The sequence below is a fragment of the Varroa destructor genome, unplaced genomic scaffold, assembly GCF_002443255.2.
Source record: "Varroa destructor unplaced genomic scaffold, Vdes_3.0 BEIS01000004.1, whole genome shotgun sequence".
In the NCBI taxonomy this organism is placed as follows: domain Eukaryota; kingdom Metazoa; phylum Arthropoda; class Arachnida; order Mesostigmata; family Varroidae; genus Varroa; species Varroa destructor.
In genome coordinates this window covers 14,256,919-14,272,288 of record NW_019211457.1, presented here as the reverse complement: position 1 = coordinate 14,272,288, position 15,370 = coordinate 14,256,919, and the positions used below count along the sequence as shown (strand labels likewise).

Genomic DNA, 15,370 nt, shown 5'->3' with positions numbered 1-15,370 from the left:
TGTTGCCCTCGTGTTGAGCTGTTTGGGACACGCTCCATTAAACCTCAGCGCTAAACGGCATCCCGGCGACCACCTGGACTATTACATCGGTCGGATATGCTGTTCGCGTCTTTGTTTATGACACGTTGTTTTGAAAATGAAAAACTAATATTTGTAGGGTCCTTTTAGTATTGTGGAAAACCGCCGAATAGAAGACTATCTACGTAAGTCGAGTTTTCAACGAAATGCTCAGAGGTCAGATAAACTATTCTCCATTCGAAGGATCGGGCGAAAGCGACGGAAGTGGACAAAGTTAGATATCTCGAGTGGCAGCGAGGGTTCCATTGTACAATGTACACACATGAAGTACTATACTGAGTATGCTGTAAGCTGGTGACCAGGCTTGACATTCAGTCGTGATGGTTTCCGTTATCTTATGCATGAATGCCCCCACGTGGCACATCACTGGCGCGATGCAACGTGGCCCCGCCGTCAATATAACGGATAGTAACGCTAAAGTCGTGACAGCCCGTTCCGTTCTGTGATATCCAGGAGAATGAGCTCTGCACGACCCTCTTCTGCTCGAGGGATCACAGCCATTAAACTCTGGCAATGTTGGATCTCGCAGTAGCTGTAATGATTTTTCACACTAACTGACTATACGCGCCTTCAACGAAAGAAGACGGTGACACGCACTCCGGCCGTTTACGGCTGGAGGTTACTGACATTAATGTACAGACAGGCACAGATGCCACATTTGGTAACATACCTGATTGTCAATGCGTAGTTTTTTCTATTGATCCTAGATATTACGGACGTCAGTGTTTCAGATAAAGTTACTATTTCTGTTGGCTGCAATTCTGCTAAAAGAAAAAGTAATCTTTAACAACTCAAATAACGACCCGTACTTTAATAACGACCCCGACAACTCGTTCATTGCTGCTGCACAACTTCGAATTATAACCATGTATTTTTATTGACGCTTGTTTATTTCAGTCTTAATTGAGACGTAGTGTTCGTACGTTGTTTTTTGGTTCTATGGGAAATTAAGCAATAACGCGCTTCTGTTTGTCGAACGACCTCTTTCGGTTCTCAGCATATGCAGAATAAAATTATAATAACGAATGAAGACGCTGGGCTTCTTAAGCAATGCATAGTCGCAGTGAAATCGCTAGGTCTATGTTAACTTTACATCTATTCCTGTTACTAATGTCGCACCGATCGGTAACAAAAGCAGAGCACGCCAAACGTTACGGCCGTCATTCGATGAAAAACGAAGATCCACACTTGTGGTACCGGGTTAGGCCAACTCTCTCCCTTTTGGTTAGAGAATTTGTACCGAGTAGCTGCACAACTACTCCTAGCCATTTGTGGATTCATGTGCCGTCATATGCTGCCTCCTTGACGCCGCTTTCAAGACCCAGTCAATCCGGCACCCGATCGCTCCGCCCACAAGCAGCCGATCTCCTCTCTCAGCTCACCCCTTATCGGTTTAACAGGCTTCGACTGCTGGCCGATTTAGAGCCACATGTTCTCGATCAGCAGTTCAGTAGCGTTCAGTGGAATCATCAGAGCGTCGTTGGCCAGCGCCGTCGTGACGACTCGGGCGCCACAGTGCAGCACGAACGTCTTTCGAACGAGTACAGAGAATCGGTCATAAATAGAGACGGTGGTTACGTTAAAGCATCGAAGCGTTTGCGGTGAGCCCACAGCTAGAAGGACGACGAGGCCTCCATCGAGTTCGTGTTAGCGGCTGTAGCTGTAGCGCCCTTTTGTTTTCGCGCTGGCTATCCACGATCAGCGAATGATGGAAGAGTCGTTCCCCGTTCCCGTGCAGCACAGTGACAGTAGCGGCATGGGCACGGCGACGACAGCGAACGCGTCGCTGGCAATGCCGCCGCACCATTCCTCGACAATGTCAATAGCTGGTTTTTACGGCCAGGAGGACGACGATGGTCTCGTTGGTGGCGGGTGTATCGATATGGATATGGTGCCAGAATCGACGTCGGTACTTTCGTCGGTGACTCAGAATCGCCGAAAACCGCGCGGCGTTGGTGGCGCAAAGCGAAAGTGTCCAGAGGATGACCCCAACGAGGCCAGCCGACGCAAACGAGTAAGTCGAACATCTGGAACAGTTTACATCGATAGTAGTTATGGTAATAACAGTAGCAGTATCATTCTAGAATCATAGCGCACGATTCCTACCGATGATGTCGATCTTCTTCTAGTCGATTCCGTCAGTTGATTCGTTGGCCGACTTGTTCGGTAGTTCATCAGAGTGCATGTTTCCGTCGATAGATAAAGGGAAGTAAACATCGTAAATTTGAAGAAAATTTAGTGAAATATTTACCCGTACGCGCGCGTCCTAAGAGAGACTTGTTAGCGGCGATGTCGATGACTGCTAGTCACGATGTGGAGCTCGTCGTCACCGTCTATAACGAGCGTCACCGAAAATCCTCCATGGCAACGGGGATCTTAGTTTGTTGATCACCAGCGCAGTTCCATAGGGAGTAGAGAGTAGAAGCGCTAAAAAAAGAATAAGGAAAATTAGACAGCCGTGATATAAAACGTTACTAGTAAGATTTTTAATGCTGCTGCCGCCAGGTCTTCTGCTTGTGGCGATCATGACGGGCCGGCAACCAACGACTATAAAGCATGTGTGTTTATTTTACGCAAACAAACACTGCATTCGATGTGTCTGCGAACAATGGGAACTGTTCGTTAAACGGAACCACACATATCGCGCCCTATTGATAATGATGCTGATGGTAGTGACGAGATGTATGTTTCATGTGTGTGTTTATACATGCGCGTATGTGTGTGTGTGTGTGTGTTATAGTTCTCCAATTTTATCATGTATACGTTTATGTGCCTGTGCATTTTTCCAGCAGCAAACCAGCCAGGACATACAGAATCAACGACATCTCGCCAACGTCCGCGAACGCCAGCGTACTCAATCATTGAACGAGCGATTCGCTCGACTTCGTCGTATTGTTCCAACGATGCCGTCCGATAAAATGTCGAAGATTCACACACTACGACTAGCTACGTACTACATTCATTTCCTTAGCCAAATGCTCGACGGGCAAAATTCGATGATCGATCAAGTCGAGACGGTGGATACGGCCGCATTCGTACATCAGCTCCGCTATGCATTTTCAGTTTGGAGGATGGGTACCACGCTACATACGCCCCTCGAAATGAACAACAACACCCCGAACGAATCCGGCAGTCACCAGTCCAGCAGTAGTGAGCAGCCCTATAATAATCCTTACCATTAGAGTCGAAAACGTTCGCTGTGGAAGAAGGATGGGCCAGGACGTTATTGCAATGTAAATAGATGTACGTTTACTTAATAATGTGTATATTTGTGTAAATAATCGTCTACTATATAGAATATGAACAGTATATCAAACTGGCAAAGCTAGTATGACCAAAGATGCAAAGAAATATACGATGTTGACACAGAGACGTGCCGTATATTTGTGTATAGTACTGCTAGGAGCCAAGGTAATAATTCAAAGATTTAGAGGGAGGTATCTCCCGCGTTTGGACGGGCAGTGGTCATTTGTACAATATTATGGACTAATTATTAGAGGGTTACGTAGATATATCGAGAAGCGATCTGAAATCAAACGATTGTCCTAACGAGGCGCAAAGCTGCATGAGCACTGCTCATCGGAATGTCAACTACTAGCTCTGATCAGGACAACAAAAATAAAGATCCGATTTAAAATCGACACGGCAATTACCCGGGTATTGACTCCGACCAGAAGCTGTTCGTATGCGAGAGAAGTTAGCATATTGAATAGTTGGTCACCATTAAACATACGGACACTTCTTGTACGGCTGTCCCAGCTATGCCCGACAAGAATGACCCATCCGGCCCAGCAAAGGTCCCGTTTTTATCGTTGTACGTAGATTTTCGACGGCGTTAAGTTCGCGGCCAATGCGATAACACTTAATTATGCAATAGTTCTAAAATTACTTAGCTATGGTTGAACTATAGGTCAGCGGCAAGTTTAGTGTTCAACTATGAGAATTCTTGAACTTAACCGAAACGCTGTACTTCCGCTACTTACAAACGCTCATTGTGGTTCTTCTGTACGGATTCGTTGTGTCCCTTGAAGATTCTGCGTATAATTTGTTATAAATAAAAAGATTCTTTTTCTTAAAAACTCAGGTCTAATGTTGTCTCTACAGAATGAAAAGGAAAGTAGTATACAGGGTGAAGGAAAATGTTAATTAGCATAAAATATTGAGCGTACCGTTCCTGTGGGGATGTTTCTGTTGGAAACGGGGTCACACGAATACGAAACCGTCTATTGCATTCCTGTTCATTGTTGCCATTTGACTGGAATCCGTTAATCGAAATCCATTCTAAGGAGCTTCTCCGCTTCAGATCGATATGCCTAAATAAAGTGACCTGTTCAAACCAAGATGCTGGATGGTGCCCATAGCTAGAATATGAACCCGTGCCATGCCCCTGCATGTAAGTGAACTTAGCTAACTGACCACAGCTAAGTATTTAGCTAAGCTAGGATTGCTTCCGTCGCCCTTTCGACTATAAAGAATAGTATTATGCTGCAGGTACACACCAATTGAGTACGAACCACTTCAAATCTGCTTTGTGCCAACGTTGTAAGATTGTACCTTCAGCAATTATCTTTTTGTTTCAAAATTTTGACTTGACCACAATACCTCACGGTCATAATGACGTAGAAGAGCACTTGGCGAAGCCGCGCAACGTCCCTGTTTCCCCTGGAGATACAATCTTCTTCGCAATTAGACATCGTTAAGCCAGTAGAAGGTGCCGTGCAAAACAAGATATTTTTATAGTGAACTCCACCTTCCTGCAGGACAAGAAATTTGGCGGGCCACTATACCTTCCGCGAAACAAATGTACGTTTCAGCACATCGACCTAGACATCAGATGTCTGCATTGCTACATGCATATGTACCAGGCGTGTCATTAAACAGCATACACTGTATTCAATGTTTAAGCGTTTGAGATCCGGAAACCGCGGTCTAGATTTACGATGTTTAATTGCCGAAGCCGCTAATTTCATTCCCACTTTTTTGCTATAATAGTCAAGCTACAACGTCTGTATGCTATAACTATACTGTATCCGCCCCTGCCATAGGCGGCCGCGTAGCGCTTGACGATTTTACGCATCAGGGGTGATGGACGATCGGGGGACGTCTCGGCGCGTGCGTTCGCCAGAGGTTGCAGTACCGTTAACAAAGTGGAATGGACTGTAAAACTTCATGAAACAAATGGTTAGACGAAGGTATAGAGATCTCGTTATTCTACCTGCAAATTAATATTTTCAAGCCTGTATACGGGTTTATGGGTTTCCACTTTAGAAAAATGTAAATATGTAAACCATAAACTAAACGTTCAAAACGGTTATTTCTATTATAAACAAATAAAAATATTGTTGAGTAGTTCACTTAATAACCAGGAAATGTTGTGACATCTACGTAAAAGATAGAGCAATAAGCGTTGATTCTTGCGTTCAGTAATGGTTTGAGTGTTCAGTATAACAAATGCGCAAGAGGATTCAAGTTTCCGTATGTCACATTATTAGTATATACTAGGTACACACGAACTGGATTTCTGCACATTGCAAAATTTACTACAACCTTTTTTTGTTGATTTGCTCTAAATTGCTACATTTACATCTTAAAAACGCAGACAGAAGGAAAAAATCTCAGAGCCACAAATTGGTTATCAGTGCTTCGTTACCGGAATGATCGATATAAACGTCATCAGTTAATCTGAAGGAGGAGAATCTGTTCAGACAACATATATAATAACATGAATGAAAAACGACCCAGCTAACCTTAGATTCAAAGTGGTTCAAGGCGCCCGCTGAAGTGACAGGGCTCAGTGATGACGTAAAGGCTAAACACATAAGCTCTGCTTTCGATTGTCGCACACTAGGACCATTACCATGGAGTGCTATGTCAAAATAATATAATATATATTGTAATGGAATATAATACCAATGAACTGCTACCTATTTTTGGAAGGTTGATGCACTGGTTAATGTTGAATATGATCTTTGCTATTAGTCGTCAATCCACACTGCGCAAACTTGTGGACAACATCGCCTTATGCTCAGGAGAGAATAAGAACTATTATAAGTTTTGAATGAAGTAGCTACTTCAGCCATCAGATCGTTTGCCGTACATAATCGAAACGAAGCTTATATAATGTCTAATCAACGGTTAGTGAAAGGCTGCCCACCTTTTTACTCCGCCCCCATACATAGTACAGCCAATTACTTTATGCTAACATTCGTTTGTGTGTCGTCTCTAGTTGAAGATTAAAACAGATCGTAAGAGCCAGCAGCCGATGGAATGCTAGGCGGTGGCGCTGCGAAACTTAAAAGTCGAAAGAATAAATACCGCCAACGTGAGAATCTACTAGATAACGACTATATCGTAAAATTAGGATCGCTATGATGCTGGCGTGAAGTAATTTTATTCTTTATTTATTGTTTTATTTATGTTTATTTATTTATTATGAAAGTATTTAAGAAACCGACAAATGGGTCAAGATATATTTTACCGAATAGAATGGAAACAACCTTGGCCAGGGGATCTCAAGAAGCGAACTGGCACGTAAGTATTTCCTGGTAATTTGATTACGCGCTCATAATGTATCAGTGCCCATCGATTTGCTATCGACCGTTTTTCGATATCAGGCGATCTGCTTGAAGAGTTTGACGAAAAATACTTTAGCCGAAGACCTTCTGAATACAATATACGCGTAAAATAGGGTAGCTGCCTCCATGTTCAGCACGACAGGCAACAATTAACGAAATCCACCGTTCAGTTCCGGACGTTGACGCGCGACAATGACTTGAAGTTTGCGTCGTGTTCCAACAATAAGAATAGTCTATAATAACGATACGACAGGGCTAATCAATACCACACAATCGCACTGCAGCGCCCTCAAACTAGTCTGAGCACATAGTGTTAACTTACTTACTTACTTGCCGAAACACGAGAAACTATGGCCAGACGATACCGAGGGTTCAAAGCCGATTTACTTAACAATAAAGATCCAGTTATCAAAGGTTAAATCAAATGCAGGTCAACAACAGCGTACCGTGTTAGTCTGGAAATGCACTGTCTCCAAGCGCATATCCTTTTTTCAACTGAACCGATGTTACTTGCTATCGAGTTAGTGGCATGCTGCACGTAGTCTTGTTTCAATAACTGTAACTTGTAAATAGATCACATCTGCTCGTACTTATCACTAAATCATGTTTATTATCTAATTTGTTTTATTTTTTTTTTTTTCACCTCAAATTTGGGATAATTTGCAGTAATTTAACGTCCTCACGCGTATTATAATATGGCATCGACCGCTGGGTAAACGATCGTTCAACACAAGCACGTATGTGATACTCAATATACCTAACTTACTGAGTACGCAAGATTATTGCAAGTATATCGAATTTACATGGCGTCATCTATTCCCATCGACCTTATCTTTTCCGATATTTCAGCAGGCTTAGCGACACCCCGTCATATGGATTTTCGTCTGCATATATTTACCATACACCAGCTATCGTCTCATCGGCGATCCTGTACTACAACATTTGCTTTATGTGTGAAGATGGAGACGCAATCGTCAGTAAAGGTTAATGTCAACACATTTGATCATCTATCTTCTTCACGTTACATTTTCATTAGCGTTCCTAGTTGAATAAAATAACAGTCACTCGTGAATTTCTGCTGGGTCTTTTTTAGTCGGTGTTGCCAGCACTGTCCTGGAAAGCCTGACAAGTAGCAGCACCGAATATTTACTTCTTACGCTTTTAAGCTAGCTTTACCGCTAGCAGCGAAATTTTGAAAAGTTATTTTTTATTCGTCTCCTTTTTCTAGTCAAACAGCAAGCAATGCACCCAGCCGGATGCATTGCTTGCCGTTTCTACCTATTCGAATCGGACTACGAAGGATTTTTAATTTGAACCTTAGCATCTACTACTATATACTCTCTCTCTATAACCATTGCTCTCTATAACCAATATAGATACAGGGACATAGCTGCCCACGAAGTCGGGAAACTGCTGTCGCGCTATGTCTTGAATACGATAATCTCGTGTGGCTTTCGACTAGTCACCGACATCGTTTGCGAGCTCTAACTATGTAGCATTTGACAAATCGAATTGTTTGTATCACTGGCCCTTACGTGGGCCGTTCTTTCGATTCAGGAGGGCTACTTTTCTCCATGGTCCACTAAATAATGGGTGGGGGAGACAGGTGCTTACATGTGCCATTGATGCCTACATTACGGAACATCTAAGGCATGGTGACCGGAAGTTGGAACTTGTGGTCCATCGAGTCGTTCCATGTTATGTGACTTATGTTAGATTATAATACTCACATTATACTATTTTAAATTCTAAATTTCAATTAAATTTTATTAACATTCTATTTCAATTTCATGAGTCAGGTGTCTTTTCGACGCATCTCTCAAGTGTTAGAAAAGATAATGTGTTCAATGTGTAACGCAAGTCTATGGCAGGCTGAACAAATGTCCCACGTTTCTCAGGAAAACTTTTTAAAATTATAATTAAATAGAAGCGAGCATTTTAAAACAGAAAAGCTTCAGAAAAATCTGCCACAAGTTATTCTAATGGGGAGTGTACTTCGCGAACCTCGAGTCAACCCCTTTCATATATTGCCCGAAACATCGCTGGGTTTCTGACACTGCGATAATAACTTCCTTTCTTAGTGAAATGCTGTGATCGCACAGGGTAGGCTTAAAGCGAGTCACCAAACAACTGTTTGCAGAATTTGACTGTTACGGGATTGCCACTGTAATTGTTGAAACGTAACCCAAAAAACTTAAACTATTCTATAGTAAGTAAGTCCTATCAAGAGAGAGGCCTATTGGTAGATGAAAGACTTAAGTATTAAGATACAGTAACACTTTATATTAAGTACAATTTTCTGGTTGCTTTTAGGTCTTTGTGGCAGCGTAAATGATTTAAAAAGTTACACATTTTGAAGCTAACAACTTCCTTGGAGAACGATAACTTCAAACTGCGAGTCAGGATCACTCAATTCAGGATTACTTTGTCAGGCCTATGGGAAGATACAGTGTCGAATCAAAGTATCTCTTCCACCTATTGCTACCATCATTAATTCATACAACGATTTTATGTTGCTATCATTAGAACGAATGTACTAATGATGTTACTTATAAACCCCAAGCGGTCCGACTTGCATAGATCGTCATGTGTAGTACCGATGTGAGGTCGTTACCATACAAAACAACCAATACAAAAATAATAATATTGATCGTTCTTAGAGTAGGCTTAGCTACTACTGCGGTATGCTATTACTAGTCATGTTTGTTTTATTATCGCTGGCCTTACTTGTTTCCGCCATTATTTGACACGGTGTCTTATAGAGTCTAGGATAGCGCTGGGAATCGAGGGACGCCCACATGCACGTTATGTGGTAATGGTAAGCACTAAGAAAATGGAGCAATAGATACGAAAACGTCATAGGAGATACCATAGTACTTAAGTAGAGGAATACGTTGGCCGCTTTGGCGGATTGACTTGTGTGCAATGTATAATATACCTTTTCTACACGGTGACTCACTTAAGTTGAATTTGTTGAAAGGAGCTCGCCGGATACTGAAGTTAACTTTTTATTGAGGTGCAAAGTTCACAGGGCTATAATCGACTGACGCTATATTGTGTCTTAATGTAGCCAGTAATTGCCCCTTTAGAATGCCCCATTTTAATTATTCATATCGCCAAGCATTCTTAAATGTCCATAAAACTTATATTTAATGTACAATTTTATTTTCTTTTTACAGAAATCCTTATAAAGGCCACACTTGTAGTACCTTGCAGTTCGTTATGTAATTGAAGTTTTCTCACATAATGCGGTGCCTTGTTTTTCAGTTACTAGCATCTGTGTCTGGCAATCAATCGAAAAGTGAACTAATTCTCTTTTAAGAACAAAGAACCCGCTTAGGGTGCGATTCAGTGAATTAAATTACAAATTCTAGCTAACATACACACTAAATATATGAGCGTATATTAATGAGAGTATTCCTCACTGTGATATTATACATCTAATAGAAGCGATCGCTCATTATTTTTTTAAAACAAAAAAGGACGTAAAACCAAATGTATGGCCCAGAATGGTTACTAGGTCTGCGACGGTGCCACCAAACACTGGCGGAAGAGTGGTCAGCTTGATGGGAAACTCTGTTATTCAGATAAGAGTATCAGAGGTCTTGACTATTCAGCATCGTAAACTTCCGCTTGTTTTCGAACTGTGTGTTTGGAAGAAGAACAGTACAGGACTAGCGTGAGTTTGCTTTCAACATACTACCTTTCATACCTACGGTTAGACGATGTCACATGCATCAGCCATGTAGAGTCACCGAATTCAGTATGTAAAAATAGGAAAAAAGACACGGAATCTAACAACCGATCGCTACGCAAACAAGCCGCAGAGGATCATACGGTCGAGGTGACGCCATCTGCTCATGAAAATAAAAACTCACATAAGTAAAAAAAAGTGCGGACGAAACAAACAGTACTGTCCTATGGTCAGCTTTTGGGAATAAATGTAGGTGGACTTTGTCTTGGACGTGCTTTCGACCAGAGGTGCAAGCTTACAGCCAGAAACCTGCAAGTCCGTATAATGAAGAGAGGCAATACCTATAGTCACTTGTACTATATTTCATATCCCACCAATCTAAGGGACTTAGCTGGTGCACAAAACGAACGAACCTCGTTCAAATGATTCTATACATCCGTCAGTCTTTACAGAGGTACAACTCATCAGGATTTATTAGGAATAACACTTGGCGGCCTATGCCAAATAAAGAAAAGCGAAATGTTTTACTTATGTCGTTAAAGGTAAAATAATGTAGAGTAACCTATCCAATATGAGGTCATCTGTTGCAGCCACAAGATCTAACCGAAAAGCGATTGAAATAAGGCCACAATAAAGGCGGTAGTCTCCCCATCGAAATTACGCGGGGAAAAATAAATAACTAAGCAGACGACAACGGCGTTGCTATTCGATCAGCTGTTCGCCTAGCGCAATCATGTCTAACACACGAGTTGGATAAAGAAGAGCAAAATGTTAAGGGCCGCACTGAACGTAAGTTTCGTCGATCACTTTACTGAATCATTGATCAAATCTGGAACACTGTGCCATCGTTCGGTAAAACGAGGGCAATAATACGGAAGCGGTTAAGCTGACGATTCGTTTGCAGGGTCCAGCACACAGTGTTACGTTACCGGTATTCGATTTTGTAATTGAAACATGGTGCAAAAAACAGAGGCCTATTACCAACCGTATTTCTTATAATTGCGCTTCATGTCATTTTGCAGGAAATATAAAGCTCTTATTGATTAATCAGTTTATTTCGCGCCCGTACTTTATCGATGACGATAGCCATTCGTTAGTTTTTTCTTTCAATAATTGTTAACTGCTAGAAATATCCATAGGATATGCAAGAACACCTAAGACTGTGGGTATAACCTCTCGGTTATGTATAGCAATTTTTTTTGCTGCTAATTAAACAAATAATTTGACTATAGAAGGATGACCTGCATTGTCTTCTTCAATTTAAATTTTGGACTCACACAGCATTCATTAACAATACATATATCACTGACATGATGTTTCCGTAAAATTAACATTACCTATAGGTTATGCACGGTATAGTCCATTATTTTTTTTTAAGATATTTGGACCAATGTATGACAAATGATCGCCATAGCGAGTCACTTTTAGAGTAAAAGTAACACTCAGCTGTAATATCTGTTATAATGGCTCGAACAGCAGTAAACTCTAACGCTGAAAAGGCCGATGGTCAACGAAAATTGATTCGATTACGACGACTGTAACTTAGTCCTTACAGGTCACCCAAAAAAGTCCGCAAACACCCTTGCACAGAGCAAGTTCGACTTTTCATAATTTTAAATTAAAATTATAATTATTCGCCCTATCCAAGGTACCCTGCCAAATTTCCACAGACCTTGCATATAATAAATTTCTTCCTATGAGTCAGCCATTTTGTTCATTCAAAACTTACCGGACATATATTTAATATTCGCTTTCATTGTTAATACCTGGTAGTCACCGGAAATCGTACGCCTTGGAAATGTTGCAGTACTTACGGCGGTTGGTAGTTGTATAGGCCTTCTATATATGCAAGAGCGGACCCGCAAGAAATTTAAGCAAAGCGAGTACTTTCAGGTACGAAAGAGCTTTTACTCGGTGCACTTACAAGATATTATTACAATTTTTTAGTTATAATAAGTTGCAAGAATAGCATCTACTTCCCTAGCCGAGTCAGTTAGCGATTTAGTGCATGTTTTCCGAGTGATTCCTACGTATAAAGAGACCTAGATGACCTACAGTTATTATCTAAAATTTTTTACAACTTTTCTAACCACGGTCGACCTGCAAAATAAGTTACTCGGATGATTTTACGCCAGCGAAGAACAATTTCACTGCTTCGATGAATCGGTATTTTTTTTTTGCCTTTTTTTAGGTCAGGTTTGTTTGTTTGAGATTCGTAATTTCTATACCGCTTGTTTTCAGAAAACTATGCGCGTTCTGCTGGAAAACCAAAGCGCAAGAACCCTACTAGGTGAACCAGTTATATTTGGCAACGTTAATCTATGTAGGTCGCCAGGTTCCGAGTAATGAAGCATACAATATTCTAGATATTCTCGTTGCTTCACAGCATCGCAAGCTGAACGGATCTATGAAACGCATATATTAATTTAAGTCCGTTCGCGATTTTTCAACGACGTAATCTAAACGTTGGAGAGTCGTCGCATCTACACGAAAAGATTCTTTGTTCCTGAAAGCAATAGTCAGTCATAAATAACGAGTAGCTCTCAATGGTCAGCAAAGGATAGCCTTGAACTGAGTCAAAATGCAAGGTCGATTCTAATTTTTGTGTTGCTGATCGTAGTCGTATGAAGCAGAGCTCTATGTCACAGACGTGCCTTTTGGCTCGATTACTATGTCTAATTGTAACGTTGTTTATGTATTTTTGACAATTCAGACGATCCTAATTTGTTTTATGTAACGGCCGAGAAGGCGAAACTCGTTATACCCGTCAGAGGTTCAAAGCGGAAAGGCGTAGTCTACTCTTGGTGTGTCCGACACGTAGCTCCGATGGTTTCTACAAGGAACAACAGTGACATGGAGGTAAGAGTTAGCAGTGAAAAGCAAAGGACACTTCCCTTTACTTTTTAGGTTGCGTTATGAACCATCATTGCGTACAAAAGCTCCTTAATGTGTTCTATTTATCCGTGAATTTAGACCAACTGCACCGACTCCCTGCTCATTTCGTGTTCATACGACATTAGACAACAACCTAATTTTTCATTGGATTTACAGTCACATCGGTTCTTCTCTGTAAGTAATTAAATCGTCGATTTGATTGCATTTTTCCAATTCGGTGAATATTTATTAACCACTTTCAAAAGTATGAAATCCAAATATCACTCTTGGAGACCATCATACTTTCTTGCCACCTTAATTCTAATTAGGCGGCACGGAGACCTGTGCGACACAACTTGGTAGATGTTTATGTAAAATTATGTTCAAGTTCATAGTTAATCTCAGTTTTATGTCTCTAACGGATTTTTCGTTGATGTGAATAACGGCCGAAAACGTTCCAAAGGCCGTAGCGAACACTGCACCGTTACTACCAAATGAAAAAACGTCAGTAGACAGCGAGGCTGGAGCAGTAACGCAGCTGGAAGAAAGCTCCGAAAAGAAGCTATCTCAATGGCGTGTGATGCGCGTTGAGATACTGCTTGAACAGGCAAAGGACAAAAGGCTGCTCGTGTACAAAACTCCAGAAGGAGACGAAAATTTTGTTGACACCTTTGATGACTTCAAACTATGCACTAGAGATTCAAAAGTCCTCAGAGGTTGAATCTCGCCGAAATCATACATAAGTTACATGAATGAATGAAATACTGCTGACACATGTATATTTAGAACGGTTCACAAAAAAAGTAGTCTTTGTATCTCGTACAGAACTTAGAGTTTGGATAAAAAAAAAAGCAGTTTTCGCATGTATTACTTTTATAACTATATTGTAGTAGCAGTGGCACAACTTAAGGAAATAATTACTTAAAGATAAAACTCTGCACATATGTTGTTACATGTATATATTATACGCAATGTTTTCGACGATAAAACTCCTCGATTTTATGTCCTATATCGTTATTCCAAACAGGATCAATATCGCCGTTATCGACTTTAGCGCAATAAACTAAAGGAAGGCCAAAGTAAAAATTGATTTTTATGTCTACTATACGTATTGGAATATGGAAATATCTATATTAATATGCTACAACGTTTTACACTGTTATTACTATCAGATTCACTGCATTTTCCCTTCTGTCAGTCTCGTTTGCTGGACTGTATATAGCATAGAGAAACGTCTCGAGTGAATGCTTTAACATAGTCAATAAATTATTTGTTACCATTTGTTTATTAACATTTATTGGTAACTTGTTATGGAACGGGGGGCGGGGGCACTTTGTCGCAGATAGGTGAAAAAAACGATCACCTTTGCAGATCTGGACTTGTTTTAAGAACTGACTTTAGGTTTGAACCACAACTTATCGAGACGAGGGCAATGGTATACCAACAAACTGCCTACGGTTTATAGATTCTGTTGTGTTAGTGATCGCTTCTAGTTGCCGATAGATTGGCTGAAGACGCTCTGCGCAGTGCAAGTTTTTATGCCTTTATTGCGTACTAGTCACTGTTGTTTGACCAATAGATACCCATAGTACAGGATAGTGATTAGTACGGAATGGCAGATATGAAAAGGCTATATGAAGAGCTTTAAAGAGCCCTTTGTCTTAGAATACATCCTTAGTCAGTAGGTCTAACACAAGTGTTATAATGATAGCTGTATTGTCGAAAATGTCGAAAAAAAAAATCGACAGCGTTATATAACTCACGCTTCTCAAAGTTACCGCCATTAGTTACTGCTAAATATATGCTTGCTTAGAAAAAAAAACTGTCTAACAGCATAACGTACTGTGTTTTATTTCCTAACTTCAGTTTAAGGCTCGATGGAGGAATCTGCCTCACCGTTGGTTGAACCCTAAAATAAATTGACCGCTCGAATCATTCTGTACCTTCAGCTCGCACGAGCCCACGGTCGTTGGTACCATTTCACATTAATCTGATTTACGCTATATCTCTATATACTATATATAGTAGCATGGATTCGGTCGTTTATAAATCTATCACAATAAATATATCTGGCAGCAAAGAAAAATGCTGAAATACTAATTATTATAATTGTCTTCCCAATGCATGTTTTGGCTGCGCGCGCATTAAA

General features: G+C 40.8%; 2 protein-coding genes and 1 long non-coding RNA gene across 17 annotated transcripts; 2 read left to right on the top strand and 1 right to left on the bottom strand.

Moving 5' to 3' along the window:
- Window positions 1–1,783: 1,783 nt before the first annotated feature.
- On the top strand, window positions 1,784–4,161 carry LOC111250152 (uncharacterized). Of its 2 annotated transcripts, none has more exons than XM_022804933.2 (2): window positions 1,784–2,092; window positions 2,871–4,161. In XM_022804933.2, the coding sequence occupies exons 1-2, from the start codon at window positions 1,784–1,786 to the stop codon at window positions 3,258–3,260; spliced, it is 699 nt and encodes a 232-aa protein (XP_022660668.1). In that variant the 3' UTR covers window positions 3,261–4,161. The 2 variants fall into 2 exon arrangements, with proteins under 2 accessions (XP_022660668.1, XP_022660667.1); XM_022804932.2 differs by having other exon boundaries at window positions 2,868–4,161.
- On the bottom strand, window positions 1,965–7,505 carry LOC111250153 (uncharacterized). 9 transcript variants are annotated; one of them, XR_015325920.1, is made up of 4 exons: window positions 6,233–7,505; window positions 5,826–5,944; window positions 2,330–5,243; window positions 1,965–2,105 (listed from the first exon to the last, which is right to left on the bottom strand). It is a non-coding gene; the product is annotated as an uncharacterized LOC111250153 (long non-coding RNA). The 9 variants fall into 9 exon arrangements; XR_015325919.1 differs by having other exon boundaries at window positions 2,330–4,112; window positions 4,248–7,505; XR_015325923.1 differs by having other exon boundaries at window positions 2,330–3,238; window positions 4,248–7,505.
- A 3,478-nt stretch (window positions 7,506–10,983) lies between these two features.
- LOC111248805 (uncharacterized) lies at window positions 10,984–15,321 on the top strand. Of its 6 annotated transcripts, none has more exons than XM_022801773.2 (5): window positions 10,984–11,136; window positions 12,121–12,240; window positions 12,589–12,670; window positions 13,061–13,206; window positions 15,088–15,321. In XM_022801773.2, exons 1-5 carry the CDS (start codon window positions 11,116–11,118, stop codon window positions 15,142–15,144), a joined length of 426 nt encoding a protein of 141 aa, XP_022657508.1. In that variant the 5' UTR covers window positions 10,984–11,115; the 3' UTR covers window positions 15,145–15,321. The 6 variants fall into 6 exon arrangements, with proteins under 6 accessions (XP_022657508.1, XP_022657507.1, XP_022657506.1 ...); XM_022801772.2 differs by lacking the exon at window positions 15,088–15,321 and adding an exon at window positions 13,685–14,307 and having other exon boundaries at window positions 12,589–12,637; XM_022801771.2 differs by lacking the exon at window positions 15,088–15,321 and adding an exon at window positions 13,685–14,307.
- Window positions 15,322–15,370: the final 49 nt, after the last annotated feature.

Bases quoted from the DNA above. Each gene is read 5' to 3' on its own strand.
- LOC111250152 (XM_022804932.2), top strand. From the start codon at position 1,784: ATGATGGAAGAGTCGTTCCCCGTTCCCGTGCAGCACAGTGACAGTAGC. The intron at 2,093-2,867 runs GTAAGTCGAACA...GCATTTTTCCAG, and splicing joins AGGCCAGCCGACGCAAACGA to CAGCAAACCAGCCAGGACAT.
- LOC111248805 (XM_022801771.2), top strand. From the start codon at position 11,116: ATGTTAAGGGCCGCACTGAAC. The intron at 11,137-12,120 runs GTAAGTTTCGTC...AATACCTGGTAG, and splicing joins TGTTAAGGGCCGCACTGAAC to TCACCGGAAATCGTACGCCT. The intron at 12,671-13,060 runs GTAGGTCGCCAG...TTGACAATTCAG, and splicing joins ATTTGGCAACGTTAATCTAT to ACGATCCTAATTTGTTTTAT.